The sequence below is a fragment of the Prosopis cineraria genome, unplaced genomic scaffold (assembly GCF_029017545.1).
Source record: "Prosopis cineraria cultivar Desert tree isolate PC_DT_omini unplaced genomic scaffold, ASM2901754v1 PC7, whole genome shotgun sequence".
NCBI lineage: Eukaryota > Viridiplantae > Streptophyta > Magnoliopsida > Fabales > Fabaceae > Prosopis > Prosopis cineraria.
The window spans coordinates 25,496,695-25,521,933 of record NW_026555338.1 but is presented as its reverse complement, the minus strand read 5'-3'; the positions used below and the strand labels follow the sequence as shown (position 1 = coordinate 25,521,933).

At 30.5% G+C, this 25,239-nt stretch overlaps 1 protein-coding gene across 1 annotated transcript; it reads left to right on the top strand.

Annotated features, from left to right (window-relative positions):
• Positions 1–1,614: 1,614 nt before the first annotated feature.
• On the top strand, positions 1,615–7,832 carry LOC129315863 (phospholipid-transporting ATPase 1-like). The gene is made up of 7 exons (XM_054959983.1): positions 1,615–3,698; positions 3,816–4,122; positions 4,459–5,164; positions 5,250–5,373; positions 5,466–5,685; positions 5,835–6,293; positions 7,144–7,832. Exons 1-7 carry the CDS (start codon positions 2,189–2,191, stop codon positions 7,361–7,363), a joined length of 3,546 nt encoding a protein of 1,181 aa, XP_054815958.1. The 5' UTR covers positions 1,615–2,188; the 3' UTR covers positions 7,364–7,832.
• Positions 7,833–25,239: the final 17,407 nt, after the last annotated feature.

The following is a 25,239-nucleotide window of genomic DNA, read 5'->3' as shown; positions in this document are numbered from 1 at the left end:
TTAATTTTTTAAACATAATCAATAGGGTTTAATGTTTTTCTTGATTTCAGTGAAAATGATCAAAACAACTTATAAATACTATTCCGTTTTTATTTGTAAAAGAAACTATCACTTTTTATATATTTTTTATATAAGCAAAATCATATATTTTAATAAGAATTTATTATATATTTTTTAAATCACCCCTTATAATTTACATTAACGAAAAATAATTAATGCATACTTATATTGATTAATATAGGATATTTTAATCCAATTTTTTATTTTTAAACATAATTATTATGATTAACTAACTTTTTTAAACTGTGTAATATAATTTTTTTATCTTATATATAGAAAAGAAAGGAGTAAGATCTAGGAGAGTAATTTAATAAAACATGTCTGTCTTTTGAGAATAAACTTTGATTTTATGAGGGACCTTTTGAGAAAAATATAATAAATGCTTATTAAATTTTGCAGTTCTACTTATAAAAAATACAACAATTTATTTTATAATTTAAAAATGGAGGGAGTATCATCAAGCTTTTGATTTAATTACTAAGAATTGTATTGTACTAGCTTAATCAAAAATTTTAACTCAGGTTTTAAAAATGCAAAGATATGAAATACTTGACAAGAAAGCTTTGTCATTCTCTGGTGGTTCTTTCCAATTTCCAACTTATTCTAGATTAATCTAAACTTTTTTTAGTTAATGTGAGGTGGGTTCAGAAAACTAGGGATCCGATCCAAAAAAAGAAAAATCTTGGATTTGCTAAATTTAATTATTGAAGGAAGCATCCTGGAAAAAACGATTAACGATAAAAGGAAGGAAACAATTTTTTTTAAATATTTTCTAGTAAATGAAATTGAAAATAAAAATAACATATGTATACGTAGGCACACACATAATAGATCACATTTAACGGGAAAAATAATAAATAAAAAAAACTGCTATCAAGTATTAATGAAGAGAATACTTCATCCATCCCAGTTTATAAAATATTTTTTAATAAAATTATATATATGAATAAAATTTGTTAAATATATTTTATAATATTATTTTTTTAAAACAAAAATATAATTTTTAAAAATACTTTTCATTTAATACTTCACATGTAAATGAATATTAAAAAAAATATGTAGAAAGAGTATTATGAAAAATTATCATTAATAAAATATTATTTGTATTAAAGTATTTTATATTTTAAGAAATTAATTTTTTTAAAATATTTCATAAAGTGAGAAATTGGAATATAAGCAAGGCTGCTCTCTGGTTTATTGACCGGCCGTATATCTGCGTTTGAACTTTGAAGTTGTTCATCTTTCTATCAAAATTATTATTGCTTGGAAAGAGGGAAAACCGAGAACAAAAAATTAAAAACCATCCAAAGTCAAATTCGCATTCACATTTAGATTCAGAATGTTAATTAATAACAATCTAACAATTCAAATCCTCTGGTCTTCACGCACCACCCGCAGCCTCCTCTCCTTCTAGAAACATCCCCTCCGGATTCATCATTCATCATGCATGGTGCTTCCCCTCTCTCTCTCTCTCTCTCTCTCTCTCACAACAACGCCACAACGACTTTTCGATCAAGCACCGAAGTTCTCATACGTTAAACTTGGGAAAAAAAAAAACAACAACTATTCTTTAGTCTATTGTATTCCTAGTCGCTGTCGCCACCCATCACGACTTCTTCCTCATTTCTTGTATTTGCCGTCGTCCTCGTCCTCGTCCTCGTCTTCACGCCCTTCTTCTCCTTCTCATTCTTCTATAATGACTTTGACCTCCCTCGAATTTTCTTCTTTTCCCTCTGCGATACCCTGTCTTAAATGTTTTTCTCTATTCTTGACCAGTTGTTATCATATCTCCGTTATCATCCACGCGCACGATAGAGCCTATTTCGTATCCAAATTTCCATTGCGTGTTCTGTAGTTTTGGTGATTTGTACTTCTGGGTTTGTTTGTTTTCCAAGTTCTGTGAGCTGCTGCTGCCGCCTTTTTTTTTTTTTTTGGGTAAAAGAAGTAGTGCTGATTGTATATTCGTTAGTCAGTTGTTCAATCTCTGCTTCTTCAGTGGCCTGTGGTTTTCGGATTATGGGTTCTGTGAGGGTTGCTCTGATTTCATCTTCGAAAAATTCTTAAATTCCAAGAGCTTCACTTTGTACCTGCTTCCTTCGATCTAGCTGAATCAAAGTCAAAGTCTGGCATGGACTCGAACAATCAAGCTGGAAACTCCTCACATTTCGACCCTGCTTTGAAATCATCGTCTCGAAGAAGCATCTCCTCAACTCATTCTAGGGGATCCGACAGGATTTCGGTTCGGGAAGTGACTTTCAATCATTCAGGATCTAAGCGTGTTCGGTATGGGTCAAAAGGCGCTGATTCTGAAGGATTCAGCATGTCGCAGAAGGAAATCAGCGACGAGGATGCGAGATTGGTTTATATAAACGATCCTGAGAGGACAAACGAGCGGTTTGAATTCGCAGGAAATTCTATTCGTACTGGGAAATACTCCATCCTCACCTTTTTGCCCAGGAATTTATTCGAGCAATTCCATAGAGTTGCATATATTTATTTTCTTGTAATAGCAATTCTTAACCAGCTTCCTCAGCTTGCCGTTTTTGGTAGGGGAGTTTCTGTCATGCCTTTAGCGTTTGTTCTGCTCGTTACTGCTGTGAAGGATGCGTTTGAGGATTGGAGGAGACATCGATCAGATAAAGTCGAGAACAGCAGGTTCGCTTCAGTTTTGGTTGGTGATCGATTTGAACAGAAGAAATGGAAAGATATTAGAGTTGGTGAAATTGTTAAAATTCATGCAAATGAAACCATCCCTTGTGATATTGTGTTGCTATCAACCAGTGATCCAACGGGGGTTGCATATGTGCAGACTATAAATCTAGATGGAGAATCAAATTTGAAGACCCGATATGCAAAGCAGGAGACCCTTTCAAAGCTGCCTGAGAAAGAGAGAATCAATGGTTTGATTAAGTGCGAGAAACCCAATAGGAACATATATGGGTTTCAAGCTAACATGGAAGTTGAACAAAATCGTTTGTCACTTGGATCCTCCAATATTGTTCTTCGAGGCTGTGAGCTCAAAAATACTAAATGGGCACTTGGTGTTGCTGCATACTGCGGCAGTGAGACCAAAGTTATGCTTAACAGCTCAGGAGCTCCGTCGAAGAGGAGCCGGCTGGAGACCCGAATGAACTTCGAGATTATCATTCTCTCTTTCTTTCTTGTAGCTTTGTGTACAGTCACCTCTGTTTGTGCTGCTGTTTGGTTAAAGCGCCACAAGGATGAGTTAAATATGTTGCCTTATTATCGGAAGCTGTACTTTGAAGACGGAGAAGCCAAGAGCTACAAGTATTATGGATGGGGATTGGAAATTGTTTTCACATTCCTCATGTCTATTATAGTGTTCCAGGTCATGATCCCCATATCCTTGTACATTTCGATGGAGCTTGTCCGTGTTGGCCAGGCCTACTTCATGATCCGAGACAACAGAATGTATGATGAGGCATCAGATTCTAGATTTCAGTGCAGGGCTTTAAATATTAATGAAGATTTGGGGCAAATCAAATATGTTTTCTCGGACAAGACTGGCACACTTACTGAGAACAAGATGGAGTTTCAATATGCGAGCATCTGGGGTGTTGATTACAGTAAAACAAATGACAGTCAGGAGAATGAGCAAGTTGAATACTCTGTTGAAGGTACAATTTCTCCTTCACATTAAATAGTTTGTTTTAATAGTGTTTTTTAGCAATTCCTTTAATGCATCTGATCTTATTTGTAAAGTAATGAACGTACTATTTTCTGTTTGTTATTAGTGAATGGAGCAGTGTTGAGGCCCAAGATGAAAGTGAAAGTCAATCCAGAACTTTTGCAGTTATCAAGAAGTAGACTCGAAAATAACAAAGGAAAACGAATTCATGACTTCTTCCTAGCATTGGCAGCCTGCAATACCATTGTTCCTCTTCATGTTGACACATCTGATCCTAAAGTCAAGTTGATTGATTATCAAGGCGAGTCGCCAGATGAACAAGCACTGGCATATGCAGCTGCTGCCTATGGTTATACGCTTATAGAACGGACCTCAGGCCACATAGTTATTGATATACAGGGAGTGAAACAAAGGTAAGTTCAATTGTTAATTTTGTATTTCTTTCTTCTTCATACAGTCTACTCTAACTAACCAAATTTGTATTTCAAATGATAACCATTATTAGTTACTTGTGGAAATGCTTCCTGCAATTTTTCTTTGATGTTTACTTCGTATTTATGCTATGCATGTACTTCAGTTGTCTATGATAAATTTTCATGTGCTTTTGTCTTGTATAATTATTGGTGGCAATTGTTATCTTTTGCTCTCTTGTGATATAGTGCTTATAAAGTTTTCATGGTTGTTTACTTTTTAGCGATGTTTCATGGTTGTTTACCTTTTCGTGAAGTTTCTCCTTATGGTTAGTGCAGGTTCAATGTCTTGGGCATTCATGAATTTGATAGTGATAGGAAGAGAATGTCAGTCATATTGGGGTATCCTGACAATTCCGTGAAACTTTTGGTCAAGGGTGCTGATATATCCATGCTAAGTGTCATAGACAAGTCATCAAACATGGACATGATACGTGCAACTGAAAGCCATCTTCACTCTTACTCTTCTCTGGGGTTGAGGACTCTTGTCATTGGAATGAGGGAACTGAATTCTTCAGAATTTGAGCAGTGGCACCATGCCTTTGAGACAGCAAGCTCTGCTCTGATGGGTCGGGCTAGTTTACTTCGTAAGGTTGCTAGCAATATTGAAAACAACCTCTGCATATTAGGTGCATCTGCTATTGAAGATAAATTGCAGAAAGGGGTGCCAGAATCCATTGAGTCTCTCAGGACTGCAGGTATTCAGGTATGGGTATTGACTGGGGACAAACAGGAAACTGCTATTTCAATTGGCTACTCCTCAAAGCTCCTAACAAGTGACATGACTCAGATTATAATTAATAGCAACAATAAAGAGTCCTGTAGAAGGAGTTTACAAGATGCCCTTGTCATGTCCGAAAAACTCATCACTGCTTCTGGTCTTACCAATGACACTGAAAGTTCTTACACTCCGAAAATTCCATTGGCCTTGATCATTGATGGTACCAGCCTTGTACATGTTCTTGATAGTGAACTTGAAGAACAGGTTAGTGGTGTTAAATCTTGGATTATGTTTACAACATGCTAGCTGATGTCGTTTGTCCTAATTCCACCTGCTGCTATTGTTCCAGCTCTTTCAACTAGCAAGAAAATGTTCGGTGGTTCTCTGTTGTCGAGTGGCTCCATTGCAAAAGGCTGGGATTGTTTCCCTTGTGAAGAACAGGACGTCTGACATGACACTAGCCGTTGGAGATGGTATGAATTCTCCTGTTGACTTGTTTCAGAGTTTCAATCCCTTTCAACAGAGGAGCCTGAGATTCTAAAATCGTAAATTCATTGTGTTACAGGTGCTAATGACGTCTCAATGATCCAAATGGCTGATGTTGGAGTTGGCATCAGTGGACAGGAGGGTCGACAAGCTGTAATGGCGTCTGATTTTGCGATGGGGCAGTTTAGGTTTTTAGTTCCACTATTATTGGTGCATGGACACTGGAATTACCAACGTCTGGGTTATATGATACTATACAATTTTTACAGAAATGCTGTCCTTGTTCTGGTCCTATTTTGGTGAGTAACTAATTTGGAAGACGTGTGTGTGTGCATGTGTGCGAGCGATTGTCATGCAAATTCAAATTGGATGCATCACAAGCATTTTAGAATGATCTGGGTGCATGGCTGCAGATTCTAACATAATACTTTCTTGTGGTGTTCTCCAGGTATGTGCTCTTCACCGCCTTCACTTTGACGACAGCTATAAACGAATGGAGCAGTGTTTTATACTCAATCATTTACACTTCATTGCCAACCATTGTTGTTGGTATTCTTGACAAAGACCTTAGTAAAAGGACTCTTATAAACCATCCTCAACTTTATGGGGTCGGACAGAGACACAAGGCATACAACAAAAAATTATTTTGGTTTACAATGGTTGATACATTGTGGCAAAGCATTGTGATCTTCTTTGGTGCTTTCTTCGCATACTGGGGAAGCACTATTGATGTAGCAAGCATCGGAGATCTTTGGACTCTCGCAGTGGTTATTGTAGTTAATATACACCTGGCCATGGATGTTATCAGGTGGAATTGGATTACTCATGCTTCCATTTGGGGGTCTATAGTTGCAACTTTCATCTGTGTCTTGGTCATTGATGCTATTCCTACATTGCCTGGTTACTGGTATGCATTCTCTCTTTCTTCTTATGACCTTTGTTTTGTATATACAAATACCTCGGTGCACGAGTATTTGAAGTCAAATCCATTCTTAGTCCTCCACCTTTTTTATTCTCATTTTTGTTCTTCATACTTGGAAATTCATCCAACTTAGTGAACCATATTATCTATGCTTAGATGCATTTTGAAATACATGGAACCTAAATGAGAATGAATTTAGGATAAGGAGAAACTTGAGACTCGGTCCAAAATACGACTGGACTGAGTGCTAAACTTAGCATAGTAACTTGCAAAGTTAGTTAAGAGTTAGTTGCATAAATCATTTTCAATTATTGTGCTTGTTGTGTCCTGTTTAACCATGGAATTTAATTACTCATGTCAGGCTGATACTTGTGTCGCTCTGACTCTGTATCCAGTGAGGCAAAACCTTGATTCTAGCTGATAGGTCATTGCGAGACCTGACATCTTTCTGATTCTTACAAGACTTCAGGCATATACTGTTAGATTAAACACTCGTTACACGTGATGCCTAGACTGCTCCATGCTAAATAGTAAATATGCTTTCTTCGGTTAAAAAATGAACAAACGCATTTAGCTATTTAGTGGAACCTAATAACTTTTCTGGTAATCCAAAACATTCAGATAATAATTCATTCTTTTTACACGAACGGACTTTTTAGTTCCTTGTTCTTTCCTTGTCCTTTAAGTAATTGTATTTCAGATGTGTAAGCTTTTGTGAAATTTATGATATAGCATGAAAAAAAGTCTATTGTAGGGTTGAGATGTCTCTGCAATCCTCCATAACCTATTCAGTATGTAAAAGACTTACCTTTTTCATCTCTAATTACTTTTGCAGGGCCATCTTTCATGCATTAGGCACTGGATCCTTTTGGCTATGTCTGCTTGGAATTATCATCACGGCGTTGCTCCCTCGTTTCACGGTGAAGTATGTTCATCAATATTACTTCCCCGATGATATCCAAATCTCAAGAGAAGCCGAGAAACTTGGATCTTCAAGGGTGGTTGGAGGTGGAGATATAGAAATGCATCCCATTCCAGCTGGTCCACCAAGATGATGACAGATTGATTTGGATCTTCTGAAGATAGAAGTTCATAGAGTGCTTCTGATGCAAGAGAGAGATAAAAGAGGAGGAGGAGGAGATCAGATTAGCATATTTCCATTTTTTGTGCTACTCTCTCTCTCTCACCCATCGGAAATATTTTTGCGTCAGAAGATCTGAATTTGATAGTACATAGATACACAGATACCATAAGAGAATTTCTTTGGTGTCTTATAGTTCCTTTTTCTTTTTTCTTGTAAATTTACACACTCTTGAGGCTACTTTATAGTTTTTCTCTCAGTTGCCAGATTTCTTCTGCAGATACTGTCCAAAGGATAGTGGTTTTGATGTTTCACATTGATTTAGGAGTTGTTTTGTATCTTTATTCTTTTGTATCCATAAATGTAGCCTCTGTTGTAAATTATTGCTGATGATTTTAAAGGAAGAATGTCCATTACTATTTACAGATATACAATTTTAACAAGAGTTTATTTAATTGTACTTCACGGTCATGATGAATTTCTCACCAAAGCCTGCTGAATTCTGTTACCTGGAGGTTTGAAGAAGCTAGGATTTTCTGGCAGCAACAAACAAATCAAAAAACAGAAATGATAAAAAGAAGATGAAAACTCATGCCTATTGGTAGTACCTCTAGAAATCAAGCGGCAACAAACTCTTCCTTGACAAGGACAATATGAATGGTGAAATGGTTTTCTTAAGTGCTGAAGTGAAAACCTCAAAGGAAGTTACTCTTTAACCCTATTTATTAGTTATTTTTAACATATGTAATTAAAATTAAGAAAAATATTAAAAATCATTAATTCTGTATAAAAATTTAATAAGTTTTTAATTTTACTTATATTAGACGTATATATTTTAATAACATTTTTTTTCTTATTAACTTTTAATAGAGGGTAAAAAAGGGAATTAATGATAAAAAAATTAATAAAGTGACTTATAAATAGAATAAAAATTTTTTTTTCTCTCTATATCTTATATATAGGACTAGAAGGAGTATGTAAAGATCCTTTAGGATAGTGCAAACAGGTTTAAAATATAAGTAGATACTTTTTTTTTTTATTATGTATAGGTATTCTTTTACTGATGGAACTTTTGTTCGAAGTATAGTCTGACACTAAATATAAGCATATATTTCAATAGAAACTTAAATTTTAGTTTATTATGTTGTGAGGGATTAACTTTTTTCTCTAAATTCAACCTATGTTGTATTATAAGTTATTTCTATTTATCTTATCAAAATAAAGAGGTAGTTACCTCATTAACTTTTAAATGAAAATTTTTTGCAACTTTTACTTCTAATTAAGAGCATAGATAAACACTATATCATTTTTGAAGTCTCCTAGTAAATTGTAATAGACTAATAGGGATAGTATTTGAAAAAAAAATTAATAACTCACTTTAAATTTTTGTAGAGGATAGCATATAGAAGTAACTTGAGGGAGTACCTCATTAAGTTGTATGGATTTTATCTAGATGCAGATTTATCAATGAATCAGAGAGGAGAAGTAGCCTGTGTAGTCTCATGAGAAATGAAAAATGGCAACAAGGTTAGAGGATTTCATTAAGAAACTATGATGTGTGCCTACTAGAGCCTTGTAGGAACTAGGCTTGTAGTCCTGTAGGAATTATGGAGGGGCTCAAGTTCAGCAAGGATGTTTACAAGCCAATCTTTTGGCTTTTGCATAAACTGATTTAAATGAGACAGAGACATCTTAAAAAGCCATTAAAGCCCATGTGGCTATGTGAATTGATTAGCATGCTATAAGTCAATACTGACTTCTTTTTCGTGGATTGTACTCAAATAGAATGCAGGAATCTTATGTGAGTTTTTTCTTTTTTTTTTACCACACGCATGTATCTTTCTATGAAAAATAATAATATTTAAGATATTATTTAATATAAAATATAAATATAACTTTTAAAAAAATTTAAACTTTAATTAATTATATTATGAAAAATTAATTCTTTTTGTTAGACACAATTTCACCTTTTTTTTTGAGTTGACAAGAAAGGATGCCAAGTTCAAATCAGGTAATAATAACATAGCCTTTTATTTACAAGAAAATGAAAAAAAAAATTTTCTCAACTACGTCATTAGAATTCAATAATGATAATTAATTCATTATATATGTTACCTTTCATTTGGAAAATAAAAAAAAATGTCATTATTAAAATTGCTATTATAAAATAAAAATATTATTAATCTCAATTAAAAAATTAAAAAATAATAGTTGAAATAGATTATATTTTAGTATAAAACGAAAATTTACTTTTAAATTTTTTTAAGAATACTTGTGAATATATAATAATCATTTAAAATTTTATTAAAATTATTTTTGAAGAGCATTTTAGACCATTCATACTTTTAAATTTCAAATAAAAACCAAGATCCATTAAGATTCCAGTAATTTAAAATTTTTAATTGTAATTGATGAATCAGTGAGCACCTAATTATCATTTTCCCTCAGGAGGTACTCTCTCTATTTTATTTACGGAAGAAACTATTACTTTTAACTCATTTTTTTATATAAATAAAATTATATTTTTCAATAAACATTTATTACAAACTGTTTAAGTTAACTCTCATAATTTTATTATTTATAATCATAAAAAATAATTAATGAAAACTTGATTAGTATAATTAATAAAAGATATTTTAATCTAATTCTTTTATTTTTAAATACAATTAATATAATTAATTAATTTTCTAAAACCATATGATATATTCCCTTCATTTAAAAATATAAGACATTTTTAATCGAATATCACTCCTAATAAAGTAGTTACCTACTTTAAAATTAACCATAATTTTTCATATGTATTTTATTAAACACCCTATAATAAATATAAAGTAATTTATTAATAGAAATATTTTTAAAAAATAATAATTATATTTTAAAAGATTAAAAATATTTTATATTTTTTAATATTTAATTTTTTAAAAAATATTGTTTATTTTTAAACGTAGGGGGTAATTTTTTTTTCTTTTAACAAATAAAAACCAAGGGAGCAGCGTAGTATAGACACAGTGACACACATAAAGATGAAATTTGTAAATGTGATTTTGACAACACATAAGTGGAGGTGAAAATTGGTGATTGGACAGAAGAATGACGAGAGCGTACTTTATGGAATAGATCAAGTCGGATGCCACGTGGCGAATCCTTCGAAGCAAAAGACAAGGTACCCCCATAATCCAAATTTAACAAAACAGAAAAGCAGGACATCACATCCATAACCATAATATCATCTTCTTTTTTGCGACGTACTGAAAGTGACTTTACCTTTTGTAAAGCAAAGTAGGACTATTAAAAAAAAAAGTACAAAAAAATAAAATGTTAAAATGATGTCAAGATTAAGTAAGTCATAATTTCTTTTAACAAAAAAAAAAGTAAACTATAATTTCTTAACTAATAGATTTTTTATTCACAAAAATGTGGTTAGAAAATCCACTCCCACCCAACTAAGTTAATCTCAGAGGGGTCTTTTGAGTTTGCTTAATTACTAAGAATTCTGAAGCAACCAAAGTATTATTTCTAGAGCCAGTAGGCAAGTTAGTGGGTTTATTTAAATTAAATTTAAAATATGTAAATAAATCTAAAAAAAACTATATAGCTAACTCATCAGGCTTTTGAGTTTGTTTAGACTATCATGATATCCAAATTTTTAAATATTTTTTGTCAATTTCAATTTTTATATTAAAAAATTAAAATTTTTAATTTTTATCTTCTTTTTATTTTATTTTGTTTATAATAAAAAGATTTCAGTTATTTGGTTTGGACCTAGTGAGCCAGATTTCTTCAGACTTATTTAAACAACTTGAATAAGATTTAATTAAATTATTTTTTTTAAGTTCCCGAGCACGGCCTTGAGATTTTCCCGTTTAAATTATCAACTCTAATTATTTTTAATGGATAAAAAAACAAAATTGCCCCTTAAATGATAAGAGGAGAAAACAAAAAACCTAGTCCAAATTTTCTTTCCAGCACTCTCTCCCCCATCTTCAGCAAAACCAATTGCATGAGAATGGGGACTTGTTCGAACTTCCATGATGGAGCTTTCATATGCAAGTCCAGTCACTCTTTGGTTCACTTAGCCAGCACTCCATTGGCTCGTTCTCATCAGAATCCAACATCAAAACTTTTATGCCTCTTTGGTACATGAAAAGAGTTTTTGATGAAACTAAAAGTTGTAATAGAAATGGATGTAAAATAGAAAAAAATATATGTTGGGTATGATAATAAAAGTAAGATAAAAAAATTTTACCAATGAAAAAGATGGAGCTGCGTTCTCATGATAATATGATGGAAGTGAGTTTCATAATTTTTGATGGAACTGAGTTCTTACATATCAAATAAGTAAATTTCAAAGTTTTATTTTTACTTTTACTTCTCCAATCTCAATTCCAAATGAGATACAGAGCTATGCACTCCTCCATCTTCTTTGATAATTTACATGGATTTGAATGTGATTTTCTCAATGTAGTTTGTTACAATTTATATATTATGCTCATATCATCCTATATATAATATTTACAAGTCTGAGAGAGAAAATTTTTTGTCTTAATTATAAGTCATATTATTAAATTTTTATCACAAATTTCTTCTTTTATCCCCATTTAATAAAGGAAAGTTGAAATTTATTAAATTTTTAAACAAAATTAATAAGTCTTAAGATCTTCACTGAATCTAGTTAAATATATTAAAAGTGACTCATAAATAAGCTTAAAAAAATATATGCATAATTATTACTCCTTTGTTGTATTCACAACACATTGGGAGAAGAATTTTGTTGTCTTATTTACAAGACGAGGTATTGACTTTTTATCATAGATTTATCCTTTTAGTCCCCAATCCCCATTAAATGGTTGTGAAAGAAAGTATTATATAATTAAAGTATGCAATATACATATTTAACATGGGTAAAATTTTAAAAAAAATATTTTCTCTATTAAAAAATATAAAGTATTTTTGAAAGAATTAGATGTTAAAAAATATAAGATATTTTTAATCTTTTAAAGTATAATCATTACATTTTTTTTCAAAAATGCCCCTGTTGAATAGATCATTTTATATTTTTTAGGGTGAAACACCCTATAAGATAGGGATAAACATGAAAATATATAGTTAATTTAAAGACAAGTAATTATTTTATTAGGGGTGAGATTTAATTAAAAATATTTTATATTTTTTAGCAGAGGAAATATATTTTTAGACAAATTAATGAATCTTAAAATTTTTCTTAATTATAATAAAACATATTGAAATTTACTCATACATAACTAGATGGAGTATTTGAATAAAGTTCACATAGCCCCAAATACTCCCTCCAGTCTTATTTTAAGATACCTTCTAGAAATAATTTTTAATTTAAAATGTAAGATGCTTTTTAATAATTAAATTATTTTTTAAAATTTATCCCTTCTTGATTAGCGTAAAGTATTTAATATGGTTGTATTATTTAAAGCTAAGGGTAAAAATAAAAGTACCTTTTATTTTTTTATTATATCAATAAAAATTTAAATTTTTTTAAAATGTGTATAACAGTTAAAAGTATCTTATAGTAAGGACTATAAAAAATATAAGTTATATTGCAAAATGTTTATAGGACAATTTTTTTTTTTTTACAAATTCTCTCATTGTGAAAATTACTTTGTTGACTTTCTCTCGAAAAGATAGCATTTGATTAAATGAATTTAATTAACAGTAATCCTACAAATTTTTTAAAAAAATTTTAGATGGGACCCTTAACCAAATATAATAAAAAAGATTACTTCAGAATTTTTAAAATTTTATTGAAAGACTCATCCAAAATTTCTTTTAAATTTGTGATAAAAATAACAAAATTGCCCTTATTTAATTGAACAGTATAAATGACTTATTCATTCCCATACTGTATATTATTTATTTATTTATGAAATGTTATTCATTTCCTTATTTCATTTGTTTATAGTCATACTTTCACTTGATTTCATTCCAAGGGCCATAAACAAGTGAAAGAGGGAAATGAACAACATTCCATGAATAAATGAACAATATACAATATGTAAATAAATAAGTCATCCTATTATGAAATCAACACTTTGAATGAAATCAAGTGAACTAGAGTTACAAACAAGTGACGTTAAGCAAGTAAAACATTTTGTAAATAAATAAATAATATACAGTATGAGAGTGAATAAGTCGTTTATATTGTTCATTTAAGTGAGAGCAATTTTGTCATCTTTGTCACAAATTTAAAAGAAATTTTGTACGAGTCCTTCAATGAATTTCAAAAATTATGGGATATCCTTTTTATTATGTCCTGTCAAGGGTCCTCACCTGAAATTTTCTCAATTTTTTTAAAATAATTAAGAACATAAACTAATGTTAATTGTTTTTTTAATTTGTATGAAATCATTAAAAGTCTAAATGAATCAGTGTATTTCTCCTTTCATAACTTCAAATGATTTTTTTAGTCATAGTGACACTCACTTCACCTCTTGCATGATTGCATAAGGGTGAATGATTTGTGCAAGGAAGTTGATAAGAATCAAAGATATAATTGATATTTTATGAAAAGAAGTTTTGAGAAAGGTAGTTGAAAAGATGATAAATCATTTGGACTATATTATAGCCAGTTATTTGAGTGATTGGGTTGAATTTAGATTGAATTTATTTGAATTAAATTTAAAATATTTTGTCATATAAAAAAGCTTAGATATAGTTAAACTCAACCCTAATCATAATTTCAAGCTTATTTAGGATGGTTCGGATATCCAAATTTTTAAATATTATATTATTTTATTTTTTAATTTCAATCTTTATTTAAAAAATTATTTTTTTCAATTTTATTTTTATATTGTTTTATCTTGAGGTTTGGCCTAAATTTCTTTAAGTTTAGCAACCTGAATAAGTTTGAAGTAAAAAAAAAAATCTTTTAAGCTGCAAACCTAGTCCTAAGATTTTTTAAACTTATTTGGACTAGTTTGTCAGGCTTGCGTCAAGTTATTGGGTCATATCTTGATATATAATATTCTAATATTCAAGTTTTATAAATTAGTAAATTTTGATCAAGTGGCGGATCAAGGACTGGATTCTAGAATTTTTTTTCCCCTGGTGAAACATATATGATATACTTCACCACTAGTAAAATTCAATTTGTCCCATATATTGAAAGCAATTAATAGAATATGAACTAGATTTTTTTTTATACGCAAGAGTTGAAATTGGAATCCCAGTCACTTGTTTAAATAATAGGTTAAAAGAATCAATTGACCTATAAATTATAAGTTCAATAGTGTTTGAGACCTTAATATCATTTTTTATTTCTTTTCAATTTTTGAAAATAATGCAGTCTGACACCTTTCATTATCAAAAATTAACTTTAATTATTAGATGATCAAAAGATGACAAAAGAAAGCATCAAAAATTACAAAAAAGGATCAATAAATTTTTTTGGATCCTTTATTGTAATTTTTGGTCTTTTTTTATATAATTTTTGAGTCTTTTTTGTTATTTGTTATCAACTAACAATTAAAATTAACTTTTATTAATTATAGGGGTCATATTATCCTGTTTTCAAAAATTAAAAAAAATATTGCATAAAAAATGAGTTTAAAATTTTAGATGCTCTTGACATATAGTTTAGGGGTTGATTTGCTATTTTACCCCAAATAATAATAAAATCTTTACCACTTATGTCAACTTAATTTGTTAAAAATAAAAAAATGAATATATAATTATTAAAATTATATGAATGATTTCAGTAAAAATTTAGGGAAAAAATAAATAAAATAAAATAGAATAAATGATTCCACTAAAATCATAATCATTAAACAAGTTAAAATTAATAAAAAATAATTCATAATATTTGAAAAAATATGGACATGTTCCAAGTTTTTCATCTCATTTTAGCAATATGGGGGTTTTCACTGACTCCTATTTATTGTATTTATTACTAGTTTATAATATAGGAAATTTTTTAAAATCTCAACTTAGTCTTAAAGGGAAAGTATGAGCCATTTGGTATTTTTAATAATTTTTTCAATTATATTCTAATTTCATTTATTATTCCTAAAAAAAGATTCATTAGAATTTTAATTTTTATTATTAAGACACTTGTATAAGACATTTAATGAGTATATAATTAAAAAGATGTATGATTTTTTGAAATATTAATGTTTCAATTAACTATGTTTGAAAATCATGGATGGGATTGTAGGGTGAGAAGAATAGGAAGGAATTGTTTGTTGTGACTTGCAGCTCATTTGGAAATTTACACCTTAGTCTAATCCTTAACTTAGTAATATTTCATTAAAAATTCTAAAATACCTATCCTTTTATTTAGAGAAAGCGTAATACTTGATTCCTATAATTTCATCAATTTTATTTTTAGTTTTTGTAGTTTTTTTAAAGTGTTTTTCAATCTTTATAGAAATTAAAAATAATGAAAAGACTGAAAATTATAAGGATCTAACAAATAAATGTTACCCAATACTTTTAAAATTATAGAAACTAAAAACACTAAAAAAATACAGGAACTAAATGCAAAACTAGATAAAACTATAAGAACCGATGATTTTGTTTCTCTTTTTATTCATAATTATGTTAAAAATTTTAAAATTATTAATTTATCCTTATGATTTAATAGTCTACCTTCTCTCCCAAATAAAAAAACTTTTAATAATTAAGATTGTCAATCTTTAAATAAATAAGTTAAAAATTTGTGTTAAAATTAATGAAATAAAAAAAACATAAATTATATCGAGTAATTTATTATATTAAATTCTTATTTCTTAAATTTTTTGAATTTCATGTTTGAATATTATTTTAGCTTATTTATGTATTTAATTTTTTAAAATGACTAAACAAATGAATTTTCATAATAAAAAATTTAAAATATAAATGAAAAGGTAAACAAATATATGCATTAATTTTGTGTGTGGATAATTTGAATTATTTTTAGATAATATATATTTAAAAAAGAGTATTTTGATTAAATATATAAAACTTAACATTCAACTAACATAGGATGGATGGGAACAAGTTTTTATTTCGTAATTCATACTATGAGAAATTTATATAAGTTTTAAAAATAAAAAATAATGTGTGTGTGTGTATATTTAACATAAAATAAAGGGAAAGTCAACATATTTTATTTCATTTTAAAATATCAGTACACAGACTCTCATCAACTTTACTCTAGAGCCAAGGCTATTGTATGAGGAGATAATGAGACAAGGCTTAGTTTGAAACAAGTGAATACTCGGGGTGCCATAAAAGAGGTTGAAAGTCCTCGTACGTTGCAAAAGGTTTGGGTTGTTGTTCAAGTAGACGGGCTCATGCTAATTTTTTTTTTTTTTGAATTGAAAGCCGCAGATAAACTTTATTAATTGACAATATAACTTACGTCAGCATACAAAAGATTACAACAATTAAATAGCGAGGTATCGAAAGTATGAACATATAAATTGTTGGATAGGCTTAATAAGATAATCAATTTATACATTCATTGTCTCTCTAAAAACGTAATCTAATGTAATTGCCTACTCTCACATGGTGAGATTTTTGATTTTATTGATAGTTGCAGAGAATGGGTGATTAATAGAGAACTCATTGTTAACTAACGAGAGAGTTTTTATAAAATCAGAATAGACATTAAACTTTATCGAACTTTTCAACCAAACAAATGTTTAAACCTTTCAAAATGCCTATAAGCTTAGTTTGTTACTTGGATAATAATTAAGGTATTTGGAGTAATCTTTAATTCAATTACTTGGTTGTTTCAGATAAAAACTTGCACAGCTAGCTGCATCGTGAATGTTGATGAAGTCATCACTATTTAATTTAACTCATTCTTCTTCAAAGGTAGACCATTTAGCTTTTGCTCTATTGTTCTATCGCCCTTTAGAGATAAAAAGTTAATTTTAATTTGAAGATATTAATTTTTGAGTATATTCTGAATGCTGGTGAAAGTAAGTTTATGCTAATTTTAATAATGCTAGGAGCTGTAGAGGTAATTATTAAAGACAACCATAACTCTCCATTGGAAGCTGTCATGCTTAAAATGGCAGAGGGAGACTCACTTTTGGTTGAATTGTGGGCAGGTTTTATTAGCATTTGAAGAGCATGGGATTGTGGAAAGAGAAAGGTGAGCTCCCGAAGTTGCTAATTGGAGGCTCTGAGTTTCATCAAAGGTGAAAATACTGATATTCATGCTAATTGGGATCTAATTCTTGAGCATCACAATATGGTTTGTCAGAGATTAGATTATGGATCTTGGTTTTATATGTAGAGAGGATAATGTTGAAAATGATCATTTGGCGAAATGGGTTCTTGGACTTCCCCGTGATCTTCACTTCCTTCCCATGAAGAAGTTGAGTTCATTGTCTATTTGATTTATAGTGTACGTTTTTTGATTAAAAATAAGAAGATATTTTTAAAATAAATTTTATTTTTAATAAAATAGTTATTTACTTTTTAATTAATTTTATCTTTTTTCATATTTATTTCTATTAAATACCCCCTATAATAAATAAAAAGTTACTATCAAAGAAATACTTTTTAAAAAAAAAAGGTATGACTACAGTTCAAAAAATTAAAAATGTTATTACATTTTTGACATCTAATTACTAAAAAAACCTTACATTTTTTAATAGAGGAAGTAATCATTTTACTTTTTTCATTATCAAAAAAGAAAACCTGGAGTAATGATAATACACTATTTAAAAAAAAAATTTATACACTTGACTTATATATTTAACATATTTATTTTTAATCAATCAAAACAATAATTTTAAAAAATGTTAACAATATTAAAAAATAATAAAACTTTATCATAAAATAAATAATACGTAAAATATTACATATTTTTAATTTAATTTAAAGTATAATATGATGCACTAATGGGGGTACTTTCATTCATCATAAATCATATTCATAAATCAAAGCCCTAAAATTTGGAATTAAGAGATTGTTTGAAATGATTTTTATTTTATTATTTTAAAAAATTAATGTTTTATAAATATTTGTTCTAAGAATAAAAAATATAAAAATAAAATTTTTTTATTTTTTTATCCTCTAAAATAATAATTCCATAATATTTGAATGTTATTTTCTTTCTTCTATTTAAAATAATATTTTATTTTTTATTCTTTAGAGATTTTTTAAAAATACGTTAGTAAATAAATTTTTTTATTTTTTTATTTTGAAAAATAGAAAATTGCCATCAGGCCCTAAATTCCTAATCTCGCTATTCTACTTTTTCTCGTTTGGCGACCACAGTTTTTATTATTTCCTTTTAAGTAGGTTACAAGTCTTTTTCTTCTTTTCCTCAATCCTCTCATTTCTTCCCTTTTTGGGTCCTTTTGACTTCCCCTTACTGGGTTCCACTACCAGAGGCATGTCAACAGTGAGAGATCCTGCTATAAAGCTATTTGGTAGAGATATTCCTGTAGATTCAACACGCAGGCATCGATTCCCTCAAGTTATGGTATTCTTTCAACTTTCCTTTGTTCTGTCCTTTCAATTTTCAATTCTTCTTCTTCTTCTTCGAATATTCATTGCCGCTAATTTGTTACGAACTTGTAATTGCGTGTTTTTTTGAACCATACATTCTGTAACTGGTGACTTTTGAGTGAGTGTGTCTCTGTTGGATGAAAACTTGATTTTCGCAGGAAGCGCAAGTTCTAGATGCATTTATTAACTTTCTTTTTTGGGATTCCCGTGATTGATATATCGTTATAGCTTTGAAAGCTTATTTAACTACAAGAAAATCCTTTTGGTTTGACAACCGCTTGCACTCGTTTGCTGTGCGGGCAATTTAATAATCTGTAAACTAATTAAAGTGGCAGGAGCACTGAAGCACTATCTGAAGGTGTTTGATAACTTATCTCAATGGCGGTGGCGTTATACATTTGTGTTCCAAAAGGAGACTGAAATGAAAAGGAAGAAACTTGGTGGAGGATTTTAAGAAAAGATAAAATGTAGGTTTAGCTCTACTTGATTGTGTCTTTCAAAAAATATTTATTCACTTGTCCATTTCTCATATTTATTGGATAATCTAATAGCAGATAACCATGAAACTTTACCTAGTCCGGTGGTAAAAGAAAATGCTATAACTTTTTGTGATTTTTTGTTTGGTTGGGACTTGATTGTTCAAAAATGATGGACGCCTTGAATTGGATCACTTGTCACGAGACCAACTTAATTAGGTGTGTTCTCTCAGACATATAAATTAACGTTTGTGCAAGATGATTTTTTATGCTTCTGTTATGGTGGAACACGGAACTGTAGGACTTTCAACTTGACTCTTATGTCATATTTTCCATATACTATAAAATGGGCTTATATCTGTGTGTGTAGAAATTGCATGCAATTTTATAGCTAAAGATTAATTTGTTATGCTAGCCTCTGTATTTTAATCACAGAGCCTTTTGGGCCCAATGTATCTTCTGCTGTATTCAATGGTATGCCCTTTGATACAATATAGTCCTCAATTGCAGCAGACAGCTATGATAAATCGACAATTGAAGGTGATGATCCTTTCAAACCTGGCAAGCAGCATAATCCTTCTGAAGAAGCAGACGAAAACGTTCGTAAAAGTCATACTTTTGAAGTGGAGGCCAAAATAGTTCATAGAAATAAGGACTACAAGGCTGGTAGTAGGGATATGGATCATCAAGAAAAAGTTTTGAAGAAACCAGATAAGGTGGCTGCCTTGTCCTCGCTGCAAACAGCTTGGAGACTAAGTTTGCTATTTCAATAATTACAATGTTAATCAACCTAGGCATTTCTGCAAAAATTGCCAAAGATATTGGACAGCTGGGGGGGTAATTAGAAAATGTTCCTGTGGGAGCTGGAAAGCGCAAAAATAAACATTTGCCCTTGCCTGTTGGCCCAGATGTAGTATCTGTCACCCACACAGACTCCAACTCTCTTCCTACAGTTCAAGACCTGCTGGAGGAATGGGAAATAACCTAGAATTGGGAGGAAGCTCCTCTTTGTGAATCCTTGGAAACTGTGTTAAATCTAGAAGGCCAGAAAAAACCGAAATTGACTCCTCTATTGGTGATGATAGTGAGGAGCCTTCCGGAGATTTTGAATCCAGGGAAAATGAATGCTCAGCAAATGAAATTGAGCAGGTAGGTTTGGAGCAACACTTAAATGGTTTTAATCCTCTACATCCACTTCATTATTATCCTGTACCTCCATGGCTTACAATGGAGCCCATGTTGGAATTCAAGGGTAACTAGACCCAATCCTGCTTATATGGGCTCTGCAAACCATGATGGCCGTCCCAGGTTTCACTGCACCAACAATAGAATTATCAGCAGCACCTTTTTATTCATGTGTCCCCTGCCAAGCTGGACTGGCCAGAAGGAAGAGGTTCCATTTGTTGGGCCGACATTTAGTGACATCCCATCACCTTCCTCTTCCAGTAACAACAGTGTTTGTTCTGGGACTAAGTCTCCAACCTTAGGAAAACATTCCAGAGATATAAATACTCAGACAGGCGATGCAATGAGACAGAATCTTTGGGTACCTAAGACTTTGAGAATTAATGATCCAGAAGAAGCTGCAAGGAGTTCTATATGGTCTGCTTTCAGTATAAAGAATGAACAGAACAAACCCATTATCAAAGGAAGCGTTTTTAAATCTTTTGAACCGAAGTCAAAAGGTGCAAGTTCTCATATTCAAATACTGATGAAATTCTGAATGCAAACCCTGCTGCTTTTTTGTCGCTCAGAATCTTTTCAGGAAAGAATGTAAAATATTGCATTTCATTCCACATTTATGTTGTGGAGAACAAAACCATGATGGCATTTGTCATTGTATGAAGCATGGAGGATTCCTGCTTGTCTTCCATTCTGTCATGGCTAATTACAGGTCACTGTGTCTCAGAAGATCGCTATGGCACAAGCTTTTCAGGGAATTTCAAGTTATGTGATCTCTGGTTGTTAAAATATTTGATTATGTGACAACCAATACTTTGAGATAAATTGATACCTTTCATGTTCAAACCTCAAGAACCAACTCATAAAAGAGCCATCTCAGTCAAAATGTTCTATTGCATATTCTATTGCATGCGATTACAGCGATTTTGTGTAAGAGGTATGACCTTTGAACTCCATAGCAGTTGCAATCAAGATAATTTGTCTGTTCCATTTAATTTTTTAGTTTAGTTCATCTGGTAGCCAGTTTAGGAGTTTACATGTGCCACTGACTTCTCCGTGCCCAATTTTTGAGAATTTACTAGATGTCTTCTATTGCTTCTTTCTCTTTTTCTCCTTTATGCAATCCTCTACTGTATCTTGAAAATCGATAATGAGAAATAGAAAGATGCTCAGAAAAGCTTCTTTCTATAAGCTGTTTTAGCAAATTTTTCTTGCTCGCTCTTTATATTCTGAGGCAACCAAAACTATGCTATTTTAAGACTGTCTATACTACATCTGGTGAAGCCTTTCTTGCTTCAAGACAAGGTGTTTTGAGACACTAAATACATTGTAATTGGCTAGGAGGATAATCGCTTTTTCTTATTTGACTTCTATTTTTATAGAGCATCTTTTCTTTGTTTCTTGTCCTTCTTATTGTACAATATTTGATGAAATTTTCTGTTTATCTTCATTATATACATGTGTTCCTTGATTCGCTGTGGCTTATCAATGTTGAGCATGACATTTCGATGCGGTTACTGGACTGAGCAATATTTGCCTCTGATATAACTTTCCTTCTTGTTTATTTATTATTTTATTTCATTTTTGGCGTTATGGGAAGGGTAGAAATTTTTCACACCTCTTTTACACATAAAAGCTTGTTGAACATTGGGTCCTTCTTGTAAGATAAGAGAGATTGCTTATATCTTACTTTATTAGAACTACTAAATTATATTTGGTAACATTCTTGTAAAATTCAAGAAGTGATGGGAAGGCCTTGCAAATGAAAATTCCTGGTCATAATTCTGGCAAGATAGATTTAAGTTGTGTAGCCTGTCTCTGCTATTTCTTTAGGGAAAGGATAGGTATGATCACTTAATGACATTTCCCATGATCAAGATTTTAGTTAAACATTTTCCGTCATTTCTCTCTCTTCCATTCTTTTCAATCCAAACATATATTGTGATTAGAAATTAATGCAATGTTTGTTAGGTGAAAAATTGTTTTTTCGGAAGAGAAACAAGAAATATACCTCTCTTATATTTTCTTTCTAGATACATTTCTCATTTTTTTTAAGGAAACACTTTTCCATGTATCAAACATCAGTAATGAAGCACAGAACTATCACATGCGGAAGTTTATGTCTATGCTTGCATATCTGGCTGATCAGCACGTTGGACTGACCAACCTATGATTTCATGCGTTCTTAGCCAATGCTGGAATGAACTATGAAAGTTTGTGAGAGTGGGACTCTCGTTAGTCACACATGATATATAATGCAAAATCACAACAACGTATGCTGAAGCTCTGTCTGGGATGAGATTTTTCGTAGAATTGTTACACGTGGAAACCCCCCCACCCCCCCCAAAAAAAATATGTAACCTTGGATTGCTCAGAAAAAAATTTTCATGTGTCATCATTTTATTGAGAAGTCTCATAAACGCCTGAAATTGTATTTATAAACTTTTCCATTGAAAAAAAAAAAAAATCTTGAAAACCCTAGTAGAAGGTCAATTATGCAAGGCATTTGAACGTTCATACTAGAGTTTCTTTCGGAACACTCAAAACATTACTTGACTGAGATAAGTCTTTTCATTGGGAGGCTGTTATCTTTTGTGCTTCTGGAAGCATACAGAAGTTTATTCATACTTTTCTTTCATATAAATTTATATTGTGGAAACAAAGTTGCGATGGCAATGTGTGGAAGCTTGGCAATTATCTGGGGTATGCAGAAGTGTTATTTCTGATTAAATCAGAAGACAGGATTTTCAAGGGACCTGTTTCTTTTTTTTTTTCGATTTCTCAAGATTCAATTCATTTGAACATATGGTTATCATTGAAAAATAAAGAGGATCACTGAGCGTTGGTTTTAAATGAAAGAGGCTATGGTTGTTTAAGCATAAGATTTTGATTTTAAATTTGTGTTAATACATAAAATATTTTTGCTTATCTTAGGACTGGTATGACAATGAGCAAATTTGACTTATTTATATATCATTTTGTTATGTTGTGCAATTGATCATATACTTCTGTTTATCAATTTTGATGGTTGCAAGCTTTGGCTGTACTTGACGTTTTTAACTCGTCAGAATATCACCAATGCATGTTATTGTATTCGGTAGAATTTGAATTGAATGGTTTAAATTTAAATTTAAAATTTTGCATTTCAAATCAGCATTGGATTCATATATTTAAATTTTTTATTTGGGTAGTTCAAAAAAATTTTAAAGAAAAGAGGTGAACTAAAATTGAATGTAAAATTAGAATGACAGTTTATATAGGACAGTTATAGACGTAATAATAGTGAAAAGTAAAGAAAATAGATATTAAAAGTGATTAGAATTTTACATGAATATATTGTAAGGAAATTGAAAATTATAAAAAATTATAATTTAAAATGAATTTAAATTTAGTTTAAATTTTAGTTCGTAAATTTTTATGTACCTAAATAAATATTTAGTTTAAATTTAAATTCTTGTTAATCCAACCACATTATTAGAGAATTTACACGCGAGTAATGTGAATAACTTGTGAAACTCGTGTCGATAGATTTAGCTAGTTGATATTAATGATGTCTGTGTTTCTCTCGAACTTTTAATTAACATGTAATGGCCCGCTATAACTAAATTGTAACCTTGTACCTCACCCCGGAATTTGAAGTTCAAGTGAATTACAATATTCATTATTTATTAATAAGTTCACAAATAATGTAACTTTATATTTGGTTATAAATGAATATAAATATCTAAGGGGTCATATAGGGTCGTGAACGTGCCGAAATAATTGCCTGCACAATGTCAAAATAGGGAATGGGGCGGGCATTTCGTCATTGACTTGATCCGAATAAAATATAACAAGCATGAGTCTATATTATAGTTTTTTCATGTAATAAATAATAATTTTTTCAATAAAAGATAACAAATGTGTGTGTGTAGTTGCTTTATAAATGACTCATGAAAGGGTGATTTGATTCAATGAAACATAATCCCTCTTCATTCAATGTAGGTCATGTTACAAGTCATCAGTCAACAATCATCTATATTGTTTGGCCCCCCCAAAAAAAAAAAAAAATCTATATGTCAGAATCAAAATATCATATAAAATTATAAAAAGTGACACTCTTCACCCTCATAACTTAACAACTTACCTTGGAAAAGGCCAAAAAAACAAAAACAATACAACTTATCTCAAACATTGTACAATACATAACAGAATTGGTTTACATAAACCACGAAAAATACCATGTTAACCTATGTGCACGGAGATATTGAGACTAAAATTAAATCAGTAAATGCATAATAGAAAAACAGTTAAAAAAAATTTGCAGGAATAGGTAACCAGTCCAAAAAATTATATGCTATTATTATTGGACAAAGCTAAAAGAAATACATGTCAAGTCATCCCTGTTTGACTAATAAATAATGTTTGTACATTCATAAAGCATATCAGAACCTTGAGGCCCAAAAAAGCAAAAAATCAATCTACATAACAGAGTTCCTCAGTACAATTTAAGCTTACAGTTATCCTATCCAAATGCTCCTATTAATTTATGAGTCAACTCACAAAAGGGAGAATACTGGGAAAGAAAAAGAACTCAGCAGAACATCATACTGAAGATCTCATATTTTCTTTCACCATACTTTTTCCCCGTTATCGTTGTCATGTTTTTTCCCATTTTTTGAGGTGACATGTGAGAACTAACATCCATCTAAGACATGTTCCTAACCGAATTAGA

Bases quoted from the DNA above. Each gene is read 5' to 3' on its own strand.
- LOC129315863 (XM_054959983.1), top strand. From the start codon at position 2,189: ATGGACTCGAACAATCAAGCTGGAAACTCCTCACATTTCGACCCTGCT. The intron at 5,165-5,249 runs GTTAGTGGTGTT...CTATTGTTCCAG, and splicing joins ATAGTGAACTTGAAGAACAG to CTCTTTCAACTAGCAAGAAA. The intron at 6,294-7,143 runs GTATGCATTCTC...TTACTTTTGCAG, and splicing joins CCTACATTGCCTGGTTACTG to GGCCATCTTTCATGCATTAG.